The sequence below is a fragment of the Paramormyrops kingsleyae genome, chromosome 18 (assembly GCF_048594095.1).
Source record: "Paramormyrops kingsleyae isolate MSU_618 chromosome 18, PKINGS_0.4, whole genome shotgun sequence".
Lineage (NCBI taxonomy): Eukaryota > Metazoa > Chordata > Actinopteri > Osteoglossiformes > Mormyridae > Paramormyrops > Paramormyrops kingsleyae.
The window spans coordinates 4,863,834-4,884,000 of NC_132814.1; the positions used below are offsets into that span (position 1 = coordinate 4,863,834).

The 20,167-nt window shown below is 46.9% G+C and overlaps 1 protein-coding gene across 2 annotated transcripts; it reads right to left on the bottom strand.

The window, feature by feature from the left end:
• Nucleotides 1–6,098: 6,098 nt before the first annotated feature.
• nf2b (NF2, moesin-ezrin-radixin like (MERLIN) tumor suppressor b) lies at nucleotides 6,099–20,109 on the bottom strand. 2 transcript variants are annotated; one of them, XM_072702427.1, is made up of 17 exons: nucleotides 19,700–20,109; nucleotides 19,118–19,217; nucleotides 16,638–16,763; nucleotides 16,294–16,416; nucleotides 16,095–16,178; nucleotides 14,528–14,596; nucleotides 14,341–14,423; nucleotides 13,808–13,883; nucleotides 13,408–13,545; nucleotides 13,229–13,303; nucleotides 13,014–13,127; nucleotides 12,786–12,908; nucleotides 11,892–12,109; nucleotides 11,512–11,614; nucleotides 11,268–11,401; nucleotides 11,026–11,188; nucleotides 6,099–9,397 (listed from the first exon to the last, which is right to left on the bottom strand). In XM_072702427.1, the coding sequence occupies exons 2-17, from the start codon at nucleotides 19,205–19,207 to the stop codon at nucleotides 9,350–9,352; spliced, it is 1,767 nt and encodes a 588-aa protein (XP_072558528.1). In that variant the 5' UTR covers nucleotides 19,208–19,217; nucleotides 19,700–20,109; the 3' UTR covers nucleotides 6,099–9,349. The 2 variants fall into 2 exon arrangements, with proteins under 2 accessions (XP_072558528.1, XP_072558527.1); XM_072702426.1 differs by having other exon boundaries at nucleotides 19,118–19,221.
• Between the last annotated feature and the right edge of the window lie 58 nt (nucleotides 20,110–20,167).

The window sequence follows — 20,167 nt, forward strand, 5'->3', positions numbered from 1 at the left end:
ACAAATTTGCTGTTTTCAGGTTCAGCTGCCGGGGAAATGAGGAGGGCCAGACGAACCAGGCTGCTTCAGACATTCCGCCGGGGAGAGGAATAAATAAAATAAATTCTAGAGTGAAAACTGAACAGACGACAATATGGGATGGTCCCTCTGACTGTATCCCCCCCCCCACCACCAAAATGATACTGTTGCCACATGTGAGTCAGCTGGGGCTCAGTGATGTAGAAGGGGTGGGAGACTGCTTAGGGGTCCTGAAGCAGCAGAAATAATCTGCGTCTTCAGAAACGGGCAAACTACCGCGCAGCTACTCACGGCGGCTGCTGCCTGCCACCGCCATCCCCAACCCCCCGTCTTCACCGGTAACGTCTGCAAGCCTGTCTGTCAAGGCGGGCTATTTCATCTGCCTTCTGTCAGACGGAGAAGGCCTCAAAAGACACCTCAGGAGCAGAGGATCGGTGTCTGGCGGAGGACCTGGCCTGATTCCTCAGCCCCACGGGTAGCGAGTGATCTCAGAGATGGGGCCCTGGGCCCCAGTGTTGTTTTGGTCCGGTTCCCAGGCATCGTTTGCAGGCACAGTTAAGCTTGGCAAAACCCTTGTTCTTACACCTTCCTGGTACACCGAGTGACTCCAGAGGTTGAAGGCTTCCAGATCAGTACTCAGCCTTCGTGTCCTGAAATCTTCTGGAGGGACATGGCTTCACCCGACAGCTGCCGCTTACCCACCGATCACTGTCTGTGCTGCCCTCAGTGTGCAGCTGAACTCTGAGCACCAGGCCACGGCCTTTTTTAAAAAAAATTCCACATCCCCAGCGCTAAATCAAATCGAAGTTTTATTTATGAAGTTAGGCGACTGTCAGTTGCGCAGACTTATAAAACCAGGTGTCAGGCAGGGAGGAAGCGTCTAGAGGCACCTCAGCGGTGGGGAGGGGGGGGTGGCGAGCGGAGTTCATGTCACCGAGCAGGAAATCGATGTCGTCCGTCAAAAGCAGGCCGTCCCTCCAGATAAGTCGTGATAAGTTATGACGGCCGAAACGGCTGCTTCGGCAAAGGTTCTGAGCTAAATAAGGGTTTCGTTTCGGCACACCAGAAGTTTGCAGTAGGATTGCAGTAATTAGACATTGGCATAGGATAATGACTCAGTGTGATTGGACTGGCGGAGTTTCTCATGGGGAGCATCAGAAGCGTGACTGATCCGTGTTCAGGTGACCCTGAAGCAAACTTCTGTTTTGTTCATTTCTTTATGGTCACAGCCTTGACATGTAAAGATGACACAATTTCTACAAAAATCATACTTCGATGTCACAGACTATAGCAAGTGACATATGAAGACATTTCTGCTGCCCTATTATATTTAAATGTCTGTTTAACTATAAACCTAGCAGGTACTTCTGAAAAGGACTGGGTCACTTGACAAAATACCCACTTTCATTACCCACAATGCCAGAGCTGGCCAATCCATCCATCCATCCTTCTGTTTGCCCTATACAAGGTTGCAGGGGTCCAGAGCCTATCTCAGAAGCTATGTGTGGAAGGCAGGGAATAACCCAGGATGGGGCACCAACCCATCACAGGGCACAATGCAGGGAATAACCCAGGATGGGGCACCAACCCATCACAGGGCACAAGGCAGGGAATAACCCAGGATGGGGCACCAACCCATCACAGTTGACACCTTTTGTGGTGTGTCTAACCCTGTCTAACCCTAGATACACATTTTGGTGAATTATGTCAGGTGTATCTCAAGTGTCCCCAAAGGTGTTTGAGGACTGAAAATGATGCCTTTATGCTCCCTGTGCACCAGAAAGGGGGCAAAGACTGGGCTGTAAAAATCAGTTTGATACCCGAAATGTGATCTCAAGGTGGATTTATGAAGTCCCTCGTGGAACATCTCAGGAGACAACGCCATGTGCGTGTTCACTGCTGTTTTACTGACTCCTGTAGATCCTGAAGAGAAAGACGCCCATTATCTTTGACAACTATGATTAAGGACTCTGGCAAAGTGAATCAGCATGGTTTGTACCCCGGCTCTCTTTTCTTGTTTTGAATTACTCAGCACAAAATCCACATTATAAACAGCTGCCTAGAACAATTTCAGTAAGCTCGGGCTTGCACATAAAAGCCGCATCTCCAGCTAGCGCGTGCCAGGCACGCCGCCTGAGCAGCGCCATTCCTACATACAGCCTAGCGGCAGCAAAAGGGTCTCGGTGTCGGGCAGCGCCAAGCTTCCTACAATCTGGCAGGTTTACAGTCACAGTCCAAAGCTGACGTTACTGGCTTCAGCAGGAGGAAGAGATTTCACGTCAGGGCGCCGTCCCCAGGGCCCACTGTCACGATCCTCGCCCACGTTGTCAATTAAGGCTGCGAGAGTGTGGTACTTGAGCCTGGCACTCTGACCCAAGTGTGGCATGGTCTCCAAAAATGCATCATGCTGCACAAAACTGTGTAAAAATTTTTTTGGTGTGTATCGTCCGGGAGACTGAGCTGTGAGAGGTGAGATGGTCCTACTTGTGGTTTTAGAGGACATACCATAAATATGGAGGCAGTTTGCAGGTGCCTGGAGTAATAATACTCAGCCGGGCCCAGCTGTGATGGCTGGCCCTTTAAATCTTGCTCTTTCCACTGTCCTCCCATGGCTGAAGATTACAGAGGGAACAAAAAGCAGACTGAGAACACGATCCGGCTGGGTGGCTTGCACCACATCATGCATGCTTTATGTAAATCCCTCTGGGCTCCTGTGTCAGTCCTCTTTGACCACCAGTCGACTGTGGAATGGGATGAGATCCACAGCACATGGAGTCAGATGGTGGAGAGCCCAACACCCCCCCCCCCCAGACATGGGAGTGGCAGGACATAGCAATCACAAGAACAAAGAGATCTCACCCCCAATGCAGACATACTGAAGCTTGCTAAAAAGACTACTTCTCTAAAGACTATTAAAAGACTGGGGTAACTAGTCAAAGGGCTTCCAAATTAGTCTGCTCACCAATCGTGGGGTTTCTGAAACAGATACTGTACCTCCCCAATCATAGGGATTCCAGAATCAATCTCTCCTGAATCATAGGGCTTCCCGTGAAGATCCCTCCTCAATCACAGGACTTCTGGAGTAGATCCCTCACTAATCACAGGCCTTTTAGATGGGATCCCTCACCAATCACAGGGCTGTGGATTGTTTTTGATTACAGTGAAAACACCAACTTGCATCCCATCCAGGATGTCCCCCAGCCTTCTGCTGCCAGAGATTGGCTCCAAGCCCCCCTGTGACTCCAGCCAGATGAAGAGCTGGAAGATGGATAGATAAAAACACCAGAATAACTTCAATAAATGTACCAAAGAAAGCTGTAAGGTAGATATGGGCAAGAACACAGAAAAGGTGACATGATTTCAGTTTGGGGGGATTCAATTTGGATACATCACCAGAGAAACTAGAGACCCCAGGGCCTGATCCTCAAGAACCCAACTAAGCCTCTGCATTTATTGTTAGTAAAGTATTTCTACACAAATGGTTTGTAATTCATAGGAGAAGCTCTTTTGTCCGTCTGAAGTCATGAAAGCCCCGCCCACAACCAGAAGAGGTGACCGTGAGGGGGTGTCTCAGAAAACAGGCTTCATGCAATTTACACCTGGCAAGTGATGAAGGTACCCAAAGAGGAAGGAGGCCACCGGGGGGAACGGATGTGGGGATGATCAGCGCGAGCCGGACTGGCCATCTGGACGGGGCCTCTACAGGATATGCTCTGACCTCGTTTAAACCACCCAGGGGGTCCAAACCCATCTTCCTCTACACAAATCGGACAGGTGACAACGGCAGGGATGAAATGCGATATAAGGGGTGCTCAAAGTCAGCAGGGAAACATACTTAAGCCTAAACTCAACAAACGGCACAACCCTCATAGCCCACAAACATTCATCTTTGTGTTCGAAAGACTTTATTCCACATTAAACCTTCAAAGCTCTACTGCCCCCACAGGGTAGCTGTATGTAAATGCTGATTCGGGTTGGAGCTGTTGTGCCTTGATTTGTGGATGGATCATGTGGATGGATGTTGTACATTAAATAATACATTCTGATAGGCAAATTTAAGAGAGGCTTCTTAAGTACCACAATGTACTGCAATGCCTTCCAAGAAGGACCGAAGCTGTTCGGATGGCAACTAGTGGCTTTATATTTTATTAGACCCTTGAAATTAATGATGTATCTGTCATTTTGTCCACCCCCATTTGTGCTGATGTTACATGCTGTTCCCATTCCCATGATCGGTTTCCTAGGATTCACTCTGTATCTTTTGCCAGTTAATCATTTCTGTATACTTCATGCTCAGCGACCAACTACCTGGCAGGAGACAATTTGACTGATTCCCTTAGTGATAGTGGGTCCAGTGTCGTGGCACCTTTGGGAGGGTGTTCAACTGGGTCAGCCACACCACCACAGAACAGGAGGTCTTGGAAACATTCCAGGCAAGACTTGAGGAAATCTCAGAATCGACAACCAAGCCACCTTCTGCAAATGAGGCAAAATCCGGAACTGGCCCTTTAAATCCCGTACCCCCCCCCCCCTTCACCGCCTTACACATGCATGCAAATCACTGTAACTCAAGTAACACTGTCCTCACACAAGGCCCTTTATGCTTCTCGTGTTCTGCACTAAGCCATTTCCTTAAGCATTGACTGCAAGCTACCGCGAACCCCACATCTAGAAGCCTCAGGTGATAAATGGTACTTTGTTTCACCTCCAGAAAAGCTGATAATGAGCCAGGCTTTATCTCATCAGAGGACTTAGACATATGGGGGAAGGGGAGGTGACCCCCAAACACACACGGAGATCTTTTAATTATTCTTTGTGGCGGCTGGGTGATAACGCTGAGCACGGCGTCTATAAAATGATTCGCAGCCTTTGATCAATTTACAAAAAGCCTAAACCAAGCTTGTTTAAAATTAACGGAGAATATTCAGAATTGGTCATATTGGATGTTGATAGCAGGTTTAACAGTTTTAACAGCTACAATGCTTATGGTGCGTGTGTGGGAAAACACAGGCACAGGAGACCTTGAAAACAATCAATTTATGCAACACATCAGCAAATACAATTAAACAGGAAATATAAATAAATATTAAACAGAAAATAGAAAAGCTGCTGAAACAACAGGTTAATTCGTTTTGCCGCAGTGCAGACGTCTGTGACATTTTGAGTACATAATCCTTTCTCGTGAAAGGCCGTCTAAAAAAAAAAAAGAAGCTTCCTACATGAAAAAGCATGCAAGCAGGCAACATTGCTGTTGCTACAAGGACAGCCTTGAAAATGCTGAGTACTCACGCCCTCTGCTGGTCAAACCGAACACTGACGGAACTGGCATAACGTAGCTTTTATACCATAAAGCTAAAAAACGACAGGGTCAGGGGCATAAAGCGTATCCCAGGCAGCACAGGACACAAGATAGGAATGGCAGCCGATCACAGAGCATGTGTACGTACACATACACACAAAGCAATTAAGAGATGCCAGTTGGTTTAACTGCTCATGGAAACTGGCTAAAATATATATCGCTGCAGCTAGGAGCCGAGTGTTGAGTTTAGGGGTTTATAACAAGGGTTAGGGTATCACTATAAACCCCTCTCACATTGCCCCTCCCACTGAGCAATTGGCTCCTTGGCAACTGGCATGACTTAGGGAGAGTATGCAAACTCCACACATGCACAGTGGGGGTGGGGTTATTATCCTAAAGCCAATAGGTCTGAGAAAAGTGACCCAATATCAAGGTGAGTGGTGGCAGCAGAGAAAGGTAACTAAAACGGTGTATCAAGGGTTAACCACCCACACACCCTTGTAGTTCCCTACCAATGCATCATTGCCATTATTACTACACTGCTACACGTTTCCCGGGGAACGGCTGGGGCTTTGAGTCATCCTGCTGTCCTCACTGGTCACTAAAAACAGAGTGAAAAAAGCCCCTGGTCGGCATGCATATGGAACGGGGCACAGCAATAGAAGCAAGCTGAGCAGGCGTTACCGGCTTGCCGCTCCAGCAGTGTGGTTAGGTGAGGTTAAGATGAGGGATTTGTGTAGAAACGGAGGCTCATCTTAGAAGGAAAGACGCAGGACAAAACTGAAAGTATTGACATAATTTATTGAAATGTCAGAGCAGTGAACATCTTGTGTACAGAGCCAGGGTTAGGCTGCAAGATGGCCTAAGCCAGTGTTTCCCAAACTGGTCCTTGGGGACCCACAGCCGGTCCACGTTTTTGCTCACTCCGAGCTTCCGGTAGGCAGCTGGGATAGAGCAAAAACGTGGACCGTCCATGCTGTCCTTGATGGCCGTATTGGGAAACACTGGCCTAAGCTCGCACCTTAAACATGGCACAAAATAAAGAGACCCCCCTCCACCCCCCTAAGGCTCCTTATTAGTAGTGTTCATAAAAGACCAAATACAGATCCCATAATAATGATTTTCTTTTTGAATGAGCTTTGTAATGAATCATTAAAACATGACTGGTCACCCTACGGTTTGGCTGAAAACCAGAGGTGGAAATTTCAGGTCCAAAAAGAAAACATCCAGACCAAGCTATTGTTTCGACCATCTAGTTGATTCAGCCTCACAGTCACAGAGTATTCAACTGGTTGGCTAAAGCAAAACCATGGTCTGGATTCTTACTTTCTGGACCTGAAAAGTCCACCCTTGCTGAAAACAAAACGCATTACTGTAAGAATGCTTGACAGAATACTGCATGGTGAGCCCACAAAAGAGGACATGCAGACACCAGACATAGGACTGGACCTGCATAGCGGTCCAAATCGACGGAAAGTTAGCTATTTAATCCTGAATACCTGGGGAATATGACTGCATGATAGACTATAGTAACAATACTGTGGCTTTAGTAAGATTGTCAAAATTGGCAGTTGCCACAAGTTACAATTATAATTAGCTGCTAGATTTCGTGTGCAGCAGCACGGCCTGTTGTCTTGTTAAGATTTGCTGGCAGGAAAGATACAATGAAATGTGTGCGGCTTGTAGAGTATGACTGTGAGTGAAGCCCACGTGACCTGTGATGCATGATGGGAAAACAGATGGCCCACAAGGGGGCGCTGGAGTTTCAAGGCATGGAACATTCGATCATCAGAAAAAAACAGAAGGTACAAGGTTTATATCTTAAGAGTGCTTAATTAAAAACATACATACAATTAGGAGTGTGGACCAACCTAAAACTATCAACCACATTGAACGGAAGCACCAAATAAATCCGACAAACACAGAAACTGTTGAAATATAGACTGCTCAAAAAAATTAAAGGAACACTTTTTAATCAGAGTATAGCATCGAGTCAATTTAACTTCTGGGATATTGATCTAGTCTGTTAAGTAGCAGTGGGGGTTGTTAATCGGTTTCAGCTGCTTTGGTGTTAAAGAAGTTAACAGGTGCACTAGAGGGGCAACAATGAAACGACCCCCAAAACAGGAGTGGTTTAACAGGTGGGGGCCACTGACATTTTTCCCTCCTCATCTTTTCTGACAGTTTTTTTCACTAATTTTGCATTTGGCTACAGTCAGTGTCACTACTGGTAGCATGAGGTGATACCTGGACCCTACAGAGGTTGCACAGGTAGTCCAACTCCTCCATGATGGTGCATCAATATGTGCCATTGCCAGAAGGTTTACTGTGTCTCCCAGCCCAGTTTCAAGTCCATGGAGGACATTCCAGGAGATAGGCAGTTACTCTAGGAGAGATGGACAGGGCCGTAGAAGGTCCTTAACCCATAAGTAGGACCAGTATCTGCTTCTTTGTGCAAGGAGGAACAGGAGGAGCACTGCCAGAGCCCTACAGAATGACTTCCAGCAGGCCACTGGTGTGCATGTCTCTAAGCAAACAATCAGAAACAGACTTCATGAGGGTGGCCTGAGGGCCCGACGTCCTCTAGTGGGCCCTGTGTTCACTGTCTGGCACCATGGAGCTCGATGGGCATTTGCCATAGAATACCAGAATTGGCAGGTCCACCACTGGTGCCCTGTGCTTTTCACAGATGAGAGCAGGTTCACCCTGAGCACATGTGACAGAAGTGGAAGGGTCTGGAGAAGCTGCAGAGAACATTATGCTGCCTGTGACATTGTTCAGCAAGACCTTTTTGGTGGTGGGTCAGTGATGGTCTGGGGTGGCATATCCATGGAGGGACACACAGACCTCTACAGGCTAGACAACGACACCTTGACTGCCATTAGGTATCAGGATGAAATCCTTGGACCCATTGTCAGACCCTACGCTTGTGCAGTGGGTCCTGGGTTCTTCCTGGTGCACAACAATGCCCGGCCTCATGTGGCGAGAGTATGCAGGCAGTTCCTGGAGGATGAAGGAATGGATACCCCCATGCTCGCCTGACCTAAATCCAATGGAACACCTCTGGGACATTATGTTTCAGTCCATCCGACGCCACCAGGTTGCACTTCAGACTGTCCAGGAGCTCAGTGATGCCCTGGTTCAGATCTGGGAGGAGATCCCCCAGGACACCATTCATCGTCTCATTAGGAGCAGCCCCGACATTATCAGGCATGCCTACAAGCACGTGGGGGCCATACAAACTACTGAGTACGATTTTGAGTTGCTGCAATGAAATTTCGGCAAAATGGACCAGCCTACCGCATCATTTTTTCACCTTGATTTTTGGGGTGTCTTTGAATTCAGCCCTCTGTAGGTTTATCATTTTCATTTCCATCAAACGATGTGGCATCCTTTCATTCCTAACACATTACCCAGTCCATATCAGTATAGATATACAGCATGATTTTTCCCCCCATTAAGATCTGATGTGTTTTCAAAGCGTTCCTTTAATTTTTTTGAGCAGTGTACTTTCTGTATGTAAAAGCTTCAAATAAAGTACTAAACTCCGCTTTCGCAAAGAAATATATTTGCTTTCCAATGAAACAGCCAAGCATAAGCCAACCCCTTTCAGGTCAGAAGCCGTATTAGTCAGCCTAGTGTTGCAGATACGGTACTGTTCAGGCTACATTGTAAAACAAAGTATTTATTCAACTTCCATTTGAACATGCAAAACACCAAGTGTTACAAGGAGAAGGTACTTGGTTATACGAAAAACACGCTAGGCTAAATGCTGAGCTGTTCACTGCAGTGGTAGCAACAAGTCCCTGAAATCAGGAAAATTAAAAAAGCATTTGCAGCATTTGTGTTTCACTGAACACACATGTCATAAAAGGAGGAGAATAAAAGTTAAATGACTTTGCATTACTGCAGAGGTATTTCAATAGTTTGAGTGTCATTAATGCAAGGCAGTGATTATATATATATATAATGTACATATATTTTAGGGATGCTTGGAGCGCAAGGCGGCCAGTCACCCGCCCTTAATCCTCGTCACACCTCCTCGGAGTACGCCATCTGAGCCAGGTAGGCGGAGTTTCGCTGAAAGAGAGACAGCAAAACGTCAGGACCTCAATGTAAGCTCCTACGTCGCCATTCAGAGAGGGGTGCTTGAGCTCGGCCGGCAGCGAATCGTAGAGAAACTACACAAACCAGAAATGCCAAGATATACAACTTAAGACATCGGAGCCCATACTTGAGGAAACCGCTGAGCTGAAAATTCTGTTCTTAGAATTGACCAGTGGAAGTGCACTGCTGTAATCTGATCGCTAACAGGAGTAGGTATACCAGGCAATTTCAAATAAAGTGTGTGTGTGTGTGTGGGGGGGGGGGGTTGTCATATACAGGAATAATACACATTTTTACAAGTTTCAGCAGCGGACTGGAAGCAGCATGGAAGCAGACAGAAGAGCAGGACAGCAAGCACTAGGGGTACATAGGCATCTTTCTGCAAGAAGCAAAGCATGTCCCCGGAGTCACACAGAGCTGGACAAAGCACCAGCATCTCCACATCCCAGCCAGTCACTGTTCCTCAGCCTAACCACATGGAAACGGGCACAAAACACCTTCCAGACAAAAGGGTTTTGTTTAATTTTTCCAGCAAAGCTGAAAAATCCATCCCTCTAACTGAAAAAACGGTATATTCCTGAAAGGGATATCATTACATTTCAGGCCTGATCCTGTCTGTTCATCCTCCTAACACTGGGGGCACTGTTGCACATGATGATTGGTCAAATTCATGGGGGCGGTCACATTTAAGGAGGGGGAGAGGGGGCAAGGGGGAAGAGCAGCATAGCTGTTCACCTCAAGACTGCTTCATTATCCTCCCGGGCCCCTCAAATGTAGATAACCTCCATACCATAGTGCCTGACCTAGAGTCAAAGCAACAGACCGGCACACAGGGAATTAAAATGCAGGAAACCAGCACGTCCATTCTGCTGTGAACAGTGCAGTGCTGTACCGTGCTCACGCAGTACAGTGTGAGCGTGCAAGACTGCTGCAGCAAGCGCGGTGACATGTGCAAAGCTGAAATTCTAACAACCAGCTATAATAAGAGCTGCACTCTCTCTTCAATAAGTAAATGGCATAACAAATCAGTGGTACAGTATGTCCCTGGAGAGATCCTGAGGGACTGATGAGGAAGGGGGTGGAGTGGGGTGGGGGCGGTCGTCTCCAGCCCCAAGAGAATGCTGAATGGCAACGCCTCCGACCCCCCCATAAACCATAGACACTGGAGGGCAGCCAGACCTAATGGAACCAGGCAAAGGAAAAGCCTGATGTCGCAGCCCTCGCAAGACCAGAGGTGAGGTAGACCTCTGGATTAGACTTCAGGTGAGAGAGACTTGGGAGTCTCTCTCAAAGCACAGTCTTTCCCAACTCAGTCCTCAGGAACCTACGTTTTTGCTTCCTCCCAGTTCCCAGCCAATGAAAAACGCCTGGTACATTCCTGGTACAGATGTGGGAGGGAGCAAAAATATGGACTGTCTGAGGGGTCCCTGAGGACTGAGGTGAGAAACACTGGCCTAAAGTGTTAAGACCTGCAGGAGCTCACTGTGCTGGTGAAGTGAAGACACTGGAAGGTGAAGGGTGTGAGGGGACCAGATCTGGTGCACACTGCACTGTGGTCACTGCGTGCCAGCTCTACTGCAGTGTCACACAGGGATACTCACATTGCTGTGGGGGACGTATGGTGGCTCGAAGTAGAGGCGGGGGTCATTGCGGGGGGCAAACAAGCTGCTCTGCTGCTGCTCCTCCAGCTTCAGGGACTCGATCTCCGACTTGAGCTCCTTCAGCTGTTCCTGCAAGTTCTTGCTCTTCTCCATGTACTCCAGCCTGGAACGCACGAGTCCCATTAGTACTGGGTAACGGCACGGCACGCAAAACTAAGGCACAGTCACAGAACCACACGCACCGCTCCCGCTCGATCTCCATGGACAGCCTCTTCATATCGCTGTCCTTGAAGTCCGTCCTGCAGGGGCCTGCATCAAGGTTAAGGTCCCCTCCTCCTTCAAGGGTCAGAGGGGGGCTGGAATAAGCCGCCATGATCTAAAAACAAAATGTGCCCAATGACATCGTTCAGAGGAGGAAGGACAGCTAAGGTGTACTGCAGCCCGAAGGCTAAGGCTTGGGGCATATTGTGGTCCTGCAGACTCTACCGGGTAGGTGGTCTTGGTGATCTCCAGCAGTTTCTGCTTGGCCCTGCGCTCTGCATCTTTAGCCTCGTTCAGGTCCTGCTTCAGATGGTCTGCCTCTTTCAGCCTGAGGGACAGATATGCATGTTCATCAGGAGCATGAACAAGGAATTCTACAAGCGCGGATCCACCAGAAAGTTCATAAATGAAGATCACAGGACAGCTAGTAAGCAGTCTACAAATGGGAATCATAGGTGAAGCCCAACATCAGAGATAATCAGAGAGCCACAGGATGTTACTATGTATCATTCCATAGATGGTCATTTGGTTGGCTGATGGCATCTCTTGAGATTTTGGCCATCAGGGAGACCAGATGAAGAGTGTAAATGGTGGTATAATCTGACCTCCTCTCTGACTGCTCCACCAGCTTGACAGTCAGCTGTTCCGCCTCCCGCATCTTCTGCTCAATCAGCCGCTTCTCCTCCTTCGTCTTCAGTGCCGTGACCTCCAGCCGCTGGCGTTCCTGCTCCGCCTCGGCTGCCTTGTGGGCCAGCAGCTTAGCCTCCTCCTCCGCGATCTGGGCCTTCTCTGCCAGCAGGTCCGCCGTCTCCTCCGAGCGAAGCTGAGGGAACAATCCGCTGGCTGTAGTGACACATGAACTCGCAGTTTGGAAACAAGATATAACAACATCAAAATCCCAGTACTTTCTTTAAAAAGTGTATTACGGCCACAATAAATACATTTTCAAGTGCCAATGAATTAAAGAATTCAAAGTTTAGACAAAAAAATATATTTCTGTTGCACAAAAAGCCTCAATTTGGTCAGCGTACAGTTGATCCTTCCCGCATCGATTTCGATATATCACAGGGTCTAAGAAGTAAAATGTGAATTTTTGGGAGTTTTGCGAAAGCCGCAGATGACAAACAAAAAGTTTTGAGAGTCACAAATCCACAAAATACATGTACAGTGCATTTCCATTTACTTCACTCATGAACCAAAACACTGCGATCTGGGAAAACCATGTGAACCATGTGCTTCTAAACCCCCCCCCCCCCCCCCCCCCTTTAAACCTCTTCAGGTGAAGAGATCTCCCAAGCGCTTCTCCAACTGGCCTAATTACTCCATACCCCTATCATTTTAATATCAAGATCTCCAGACTGTCTGGACTCCATAATTAAGTCAGATTAACAGACAGGATGGCTTAAACTCCAATAAACCAACAACTACCATATAAACGACATCTAAACAAGCCGTTAACATCATTGCTCAGGGTCAGGAATGCCCCCCCCAACCCTCACCAGTGCTTCATTGGCCAGCCGTGCTTCATCCTGTAGCTGAAAGAGTCGCCTTTCCATGTCCTCTTTGGCACGCTCTGCCTCCTCCCTCATCTGCTTTTCCCGAGAGAGAATCTGCCGCTCCATCTGGGCAGAGCGCAAACACACGTTTGCTTCCTTACACTGATAACGTTCAAGCCACTTTCAGAGTCTCCCCCGGGAAATGAGCTCGTGACCAGCAGCCTGACGGACCTTCTTCCTTGCTTTCTCCTCCTTGGCCTGTGCTTTCATTTGCTGGACCTCAATTGAATCCACCTTCCTTCTCCGCATAAACAGGTCATGGTTTCCAATGCATAGTTGCAGAATCTGCATGCCAGTGTGGGGGGGGGGGGGAGCAGCTCCATAATGCAGTTCTACAAGTTATATATACACTCAAGTCATGCCACTCAACCCAAAAAAAGACCCACCAGCTTGTTGACTCTGAGCTGGGATGAATAGAACTTAAAGACTTCCTTCTTTTTGTCTAATGGCTTTATTGTGAACTGCAAGAGAACATCAAAGAAGTTATTTGCACGTTTAAGCTACCAATATAACAGAAAACATCAATAACATTCAAAGTCTTTGAGGCCTAGATAGGCTGCCCTACCTCCTTCTCACTATAGGATATGTTTCTGATGCCACTCCAAGGGAAGGACTTGTTAGGGTTCAGCTTGTTGTTGGGGTTGTATATGTGAAGCCCCTGGGCGTCCACCCCAAGGAGAAGCTCTGTGTCCCTCTTGTTTTGCTGCAGGATTAAGAAGTTTAAATCAGCTCAAGTAGAGACTGACAAGCTGACTAGTTAACGTCTTTAGCTACGCAATTAGGAGCATAGAAATAAAGAACTGGGTTTGAGTTACATTTAAAACAGCAATTAAATAGCAGTCCAGCATTGGTAGTGATTAGGTATAAGGTACAATGGCTTTCACATTGCCCTCAAAAAACAAGGATTGCCAGTAGCTACCATATCATGACCCCCCGAGCTTGAAGACAAAGAACAAGTGCCTTACAGTTATTGAGAAGTAACTGACTCCATACATGTCAAGGTCCTGTGCTATTTTCAGGTAATCCATCTCAGCTTCATCCCTAAAGAGTACAAAAGGAAGCCGTTATGTTCTGAGAACAGGAGCCCGCTCTTCCTTCACAGACACAGCCCCACCTCACCGGTCAGCCACCTACGTGGCATAACAAACGAAATGATGCTACTCAAGATCGGCGTCCTTCAAAACGGGGGACAGGGTCAGTTTCACAATCCGTCCAAGTTTCTCCGAGTTTCCACGCAGCTGCTGCGTAAATCAGAATGGAAGCAACACCAAACATGCTGCGCTGTGCTGCGCTGGACCGGACCGCATAAACACACTGTATACATGAGAATGCAAACAGGGGTACTGAAATGGCAGACCCCGGTCTACATCCGGCCTGAAACACCGCGCAATCTACACCACATGACCAAAACGTGGACCTTGGCTTTGATTGGCTGAAAAGAATGTGGACCTCGGGGAAAAATAATTGCGTACTTCTGACGTGTTTAAAGCAGCCTCACCTGGCGATGCCCCTATGCTCCGCATACCACGCCGTTATCTTCTCCTCCCACATGTCTGGAGTCATCTGATACTGCATCAGAACCTGTTCAGCACACAGAAAATGGGTCAGAGCCTCTAATACACACGTCTGAAGACCAGGGAGCCAGACTGGGACACACAAACAAAGTCCGCTTTTGAGGTGCTTACTCTCTTAGGCATGAGCTCATCTTGGGCCAAAAATCCTGGCTTGTGAAAATTGGGGTCGTAGTCTCCATACTGAAACAGGAAATGGGAGGTTAAGATGCTGGTGCGAGATTCTTTTTCTATTTAAGGAAAGACCAAGACATCCTTTTTCACAAGCTCGTGGATGACATGTGAAAACACTGGAAAGTAGGGCTGTGCGATATAAAATAAAATTCATATTGCGGTATAATTTGAACCATAGAAGTTAGATGGTATATATTGCAGTATATGATTTGATCTGTAAATTTCAATATAACTGTATTTGAAAGGGTAACATATGTCCATAACAAAGGCATTGCAGCAGGACGTTGTATAATAAACTGTTAACACATTTCAAAGTAGTCATGAACGTAGAATATTTATTGTGTAAAACTGCAATTATAGAAAAAATATGAAAACATTTCAAGTAACTTCCCTGGTTTTATCTTATATTAAAAACACAGGTTGGTTTTGTAAATTGTAAGTAAGCAGAAAACAAGACAGAACCAAAAGCTATGAAACTAATACAATTAGACTATTCAATTCAATTTTATTTATATAGCCTAGTGTCATAATCTATATTAGTATGACCATCTCTATCTATTGCGACATCTATTCTCGCCATCCCGGCATCCAGCGCCGCAAGTGAGCGAGATTTCTCATGCGCCGGAAATGTCATCCAGGAGCGAAGGAGTCAGCTGAGGCCATCAACTGTGGACGATATCCTTTTTTTACACAGTAATATAAAGCACCGCACCAAACACTAGTCTTCGCCTTCGCGTAGGATTTCCAATCGGGTAATCAAAGGAAAATGGACAGTGCACGTAGGTAGCCTATAAAACCCAATACTGTGCAGGGTAGCCTAATGTACATTTTATATAATATTAGTTTTATTAACACATTTGATTGTAAGTTGGTAAGGCTATATGTGGGCATGGCAATATCAAACATTATTTGAGTTTGGAGGTTAAGCTACTACCGCTCGTTTTGCTTATTATTAGGCTGTTATTAAGCAACATTTACATTTGGCTATGCCTTGTCGTTTGTTGTGGCAATAAACTTTTGTCTTTAATTTTGGCTATTTGACTGATTTTCATTCGGGTGCGGGTCGGGTGTCGGTATTTATTTATAGCGGGTCGGATCGGGTGCGGAATTTAATCTTATTTCTGTCGGATAACGGTTCGGACACGGGTTTAAGTATGACGGGTACGGGCGGGTGCGGTTTGTCAAAATCAGACCCGTACAGGACTCTGCTGCCAGGTGAAGCAATAATCATATAAATATTTTTTATATAAATCATATAAATAAATTATTATTTGACGTGACTTGATTACGTAATTTTTGCGGGTGAGTATTTCTGCGGTAGGGCGGTATAATTAAAATCTCTTCCGTTGGCCAAATTTATATCGTATATTGTTTATACTGCACAGTACTACTGGAAAGGTAGTTATTTTATATGTCATGACATATAAAAGGTCAAAACAAAAGGTATTATTCATAATATTTAAAGCCGAAAGTCAAGAAATTTGATGCCAAAAACTGAAGGACTAACCTTGGCCTGAATAGCATATGATGCCAAGAGAACTGCTGCTTCCGGAGAACAAAATATCTCTTCATCCAAAATCTGCTTCTTCACCTAAGGGGAGAAGCCAACAGTCAACACTCCCTGTTGTGGCATAACGGGACACGTTACTTTAGTTAAAGCAAAGTGATCCACACTGCCAAAAAAAAGCGACTAAAAAGAAGCCAACCTGTAGGAAGAATAGGTGTTGCGTTATCTCCTGAACAAGCTCTTCCTCCACTTTTTCCGGGAAAAACTTTGCTAGGAAATGAAACGTGATAGGAAACTCTTTCGGAACCTCTTGATCTAAAACCTGGGTGGAAAACACCCCCTGAAACTTAGTGTTTAGGAGAGGTCAAACTTTAAACACATATACAAGAATATAAAGCAATTTCATACAGTGCACATTCCAAAATCTTTTCACAGTGCATAAGAAGTAAACACACAGTATCACTGAGATACTCAATCTTTCAACATCAGGCAAACATTACGACAGACACTGCTGCTCCATCTCGCATCAAAACAATAACTCACCCGCTTCTCCATTTTCAGCCAAGCATAGGTATCTTTCACGGTATACCTGAGCCCAAAGAACCAGGTCTCCCTTAGTCCGATTGTGCGGCACACCAGATCAAAAAGGTCCTTTCCCTTCCATTTAACCTGCAAATCAACATGGAAGAATATCAGAAATGCTCAATCATTCATTCACTGTACAGCCAGCAGTTGCTGTGGTGATATAGAATCTGTTCCAGTGACCAAAACATCACATCACCATAAACATATAGTAAAAATAAATGACTTGGTCTCATCTTTGTCATCTATGCAAGAAACATCTCCTGGATGCCCTGGTACGCATCATCAGTGATGTATCCTGGGGTCAACAGGTGTTTCGGGTCTCACAACATCAGACACCCTCGCCAGGCGACCCAGCCGGGGGTGATCAGGCCCCGACTTGCGTACCAGTAGCTACCCACGGATCAGCCCTCTTGAGCCACAGCCACCTTGTGGCTTTCTCTGCAGCTTCGCTCACAGCGTGGATAGCCCTCTTCTTGGCTGCCCCAGTCACCCCAGCCGGCCGAGGACTTTGCAGAATGAACGACCTGCAAAGCCCCTGCATCCCACTTCTATGGGCTCAAAGAATGTCCTCCAGCCCCTTCCCCTGCACTCCTGCTCTAGTTCCTGGTACTTAGCGCGTTTCCTCTCATTGGCCTCCTCAATCCGCTCTTCCCAGGGCACTGTGAGTTCCAGCACGATCAGATGCTTTGAAGCCTCAGACGTGATCATGTCTGGCCGGAGGGATGTTGTTGCGATGTGCTGGGGGAACTTCAGTTGTTTACCCAGGTCAGCCTGTAGCTGCCAATCGGAGGCTGTGTTGAGGAGGCCAGTTGTTACCTGTGGCCACACCTGAAGTTTCTCTCCAGCCTTAATAAAAGAGATAACCTTCTTCAGAGCGTGATGGTGATAGCTGGTGCTGATTGCTGAGGCAATCCTTTTGGCAACTACTCTAAGCACCTGGTCATGACGCCAGCGATACCGACCATCGGCCAGGGTCTTTGGGCAGCTGCTGAGGAGATGTTCTAGGGTGCCTCTTCCAGAGCACAGAGGACAGGAAGGTGTCTCGCTCTTCCCCCACACGTGGAGGTTTGCTGGACGTGGCAAGGTGTCGTATACTGCCTGCACAAGGAATCGGACGCGGTGGAAGTCTGCCTGCATGATGTTTGCCCAGGTGACCTTGCGCTGCAGGGTACTCTCCCACCTTGTCCACGCTCCCTGCTACCTGAGCCCTACGGCCCTACTTACTCGCTCCTCCTCCTCACCTGCACGGACCTCTTCCTGGAGTAGCTTGTGTCTCTCCTTTCCCTGTGCCCTGCTGACCTTGGCCTTTGGGAAATACCCCAAGCCTGCTCTCCCTGTTGCCAAGACCCCCACCAGTGTCTTCTGCCTTAGGCGTGACTCTGCCACCTCCACTGCCTTCTCAGCCTTCCATTTCCTTACCGTCCTTACCTCGATGCCTGCTAATGCCACCTTACAGTCCTTGGAATCCCTGAACTGTAGGGCTTCTCTTGCACGTGCCACCTTGAACTCTTCTGTGAGACCACTGAAGGGTAGCTGCAAGGTGTTGCTTGTCCCATACAGGGCAGCACTGGTAAGGCTGCGGGGAAGACCCAGCCACTTACGAAGAAAGCCACTGATCTTCCTTTCGAGGGATTCCACAGTTGTTATTGGGACTGCGTAGACAAGCAGGGGCCACAAGATTCGTGGCAGGATGGAATGCTGATAGATCCAGGCTTTAAACCTGCCAGGCAGGCCGGATTTATCCACCTTGGTGAGCCAAGCTCCCAGCTCCTCATTTGCCTTCTGGAGTCAAAGAGCTTCCCCAAGCTCTTAACTGGTTGTTCAGTTATGGATGGAATTGTGGTTCCCGAGATTGAAAACCGGAACTTGTCCGTCACCTTCCCCTTCTTCAGCACCATGGACCTTGACTTGGAAGGTTTGAAACTCATCCTTGCCCATAAGATGAGCCTCTCAAATCCTCGTAAGATCCACCTGCACCCTGGGACTGATGTTGTCGTGATGGTAAGATCATCCATATAGGCTCTTATCGGGGGCAGTCGAATCCCTGACCTGGTTAGTAGCCCTCTACACTCCACCTCAGAGGCCTTAACCACCATGTTCATCGCGAGGGCGAAGAGCGTAACTGAGATGGTACAGCCTGTTATTATTTCTTTCTCAAGGCGATGCCAGTCTGAAGTAACTGACCCGGAAGTTACCCTGAGCCTGAAGTTGCTATAATAATCCAGGATCAGGTCCTTGATCTTACTGGGGACATGGTGGTAATGTAGGGCAAACTCAACCAGTTTGTGTGGGATAGCCCCGTAGGCATTGGTTAGGTCTAACCACAATACTTCAATTTGTACAAACAAGAAGCCATCTGGTTCAAAATAGTCCGCTATCATGTGACCCCAAAGGTTTAGCTGAAGCCAAATAGCTCAGACCACGGCGATCATCAATACCTCACAACTGAACTCCACTTCAGCATCCATGGTGATGACTTTCACTTTGAAAGTCTTTGGCTGTTTCTTCTTTAAGCCCAAGATCGACATTCTAGGGTCTCTAACTACCGAAAACATAAAGGGATATTAAAGAAAGCTCCACAAAATCCATAATTCCGCACAATACCATTTATGTTATACATTAACATCCTTCACAGAACTAGAAATTATTCATCGATGTTTTTTTTTAGAAAAAAAGATCTACAATCACAATACAGTTATCCACCCTTGTCTACAGAGGTATGAGATACTTAGAAAGCGTAGCTAAGTAAACACTGAGACCGACTTTAACCTGGTTCGAACACACGTCTGAACACATATATACACACAGGACAACACAAGCACAAAAATAGTTTTATAGCCTCAATAGCAAAGTGTTACAGTAAAAGTTTGGAAACTCTACGCGAAATACTACATTTAACTGGTTAAACATTTATGCTGTAACGACACCACTATAACGGGGTTAACCGTATACTTCGAACTTGTTTTAAATATTACCGATAATTGTATATGAACAATAAAATACAAAAAGTAATACTTAACCTTCACGGTGTTCTTTTTTTAATAATAATAAACAACAGGCCGAAAAATCCCCGGGTTAAAGTTACACGGAACGACCGCCCAGTGGGAACGGCAGACGGGCAGGAAAGTTTGGCAGCAGCCCGTCTATACGATTGAAACCGAGCTAAAACGGAGAGAATGCCACGACTTTCCCCATTCCTCCATGTTTTCTTAAGGGAGACTTTTCGGCAATAAGAACAGAAGATACGTGTGACTAACTCGGCTGTTTATCTGAGTTTTCTAAGTTCAGAAAAGGCTTTTGTTTCCAGCTCGGCTCGCTCTACAGGTGGGACAGTGAACGTGCACTGATTCATGGAGCTGGAGGAGGGAGGAGGGAGAAAGGGAATCTGCAGACAGACTGCAGCCTTGGAGGTTCCGCTCGGGCTGGGAGCTCCGCCTCTCCCTGGTCTGCAGGCTCCCTCTGGGGCTGCAACCTGCTACAAGGCCTTG

Excerpts from the sequence above, each read along its gene's own strand:
- nf2b (XM_072702427.1), bottom strand. The coding sequence starts at position 19,207 with ATGTCGATCTTGGGCTTAAAGAAGAAACAGCCAAAGACTTTCAAAGTG. Across the intron at positions 13,304-13,407 it reads TATCCTATAGTGAGAAGGAG|TTCACAATAAAGCCATTAGA; the intron begins GTAGGGCAGCCT and ends GTTCTCTTGCAG. Across the intron at positions 11,402-11,511 it reads TCACCAAGACCACCTACCCG|ATCATGGCGGCTTATTCCAG; the intron begins GTAGAGTCTGCA and ends TTTTGTTTTTAG.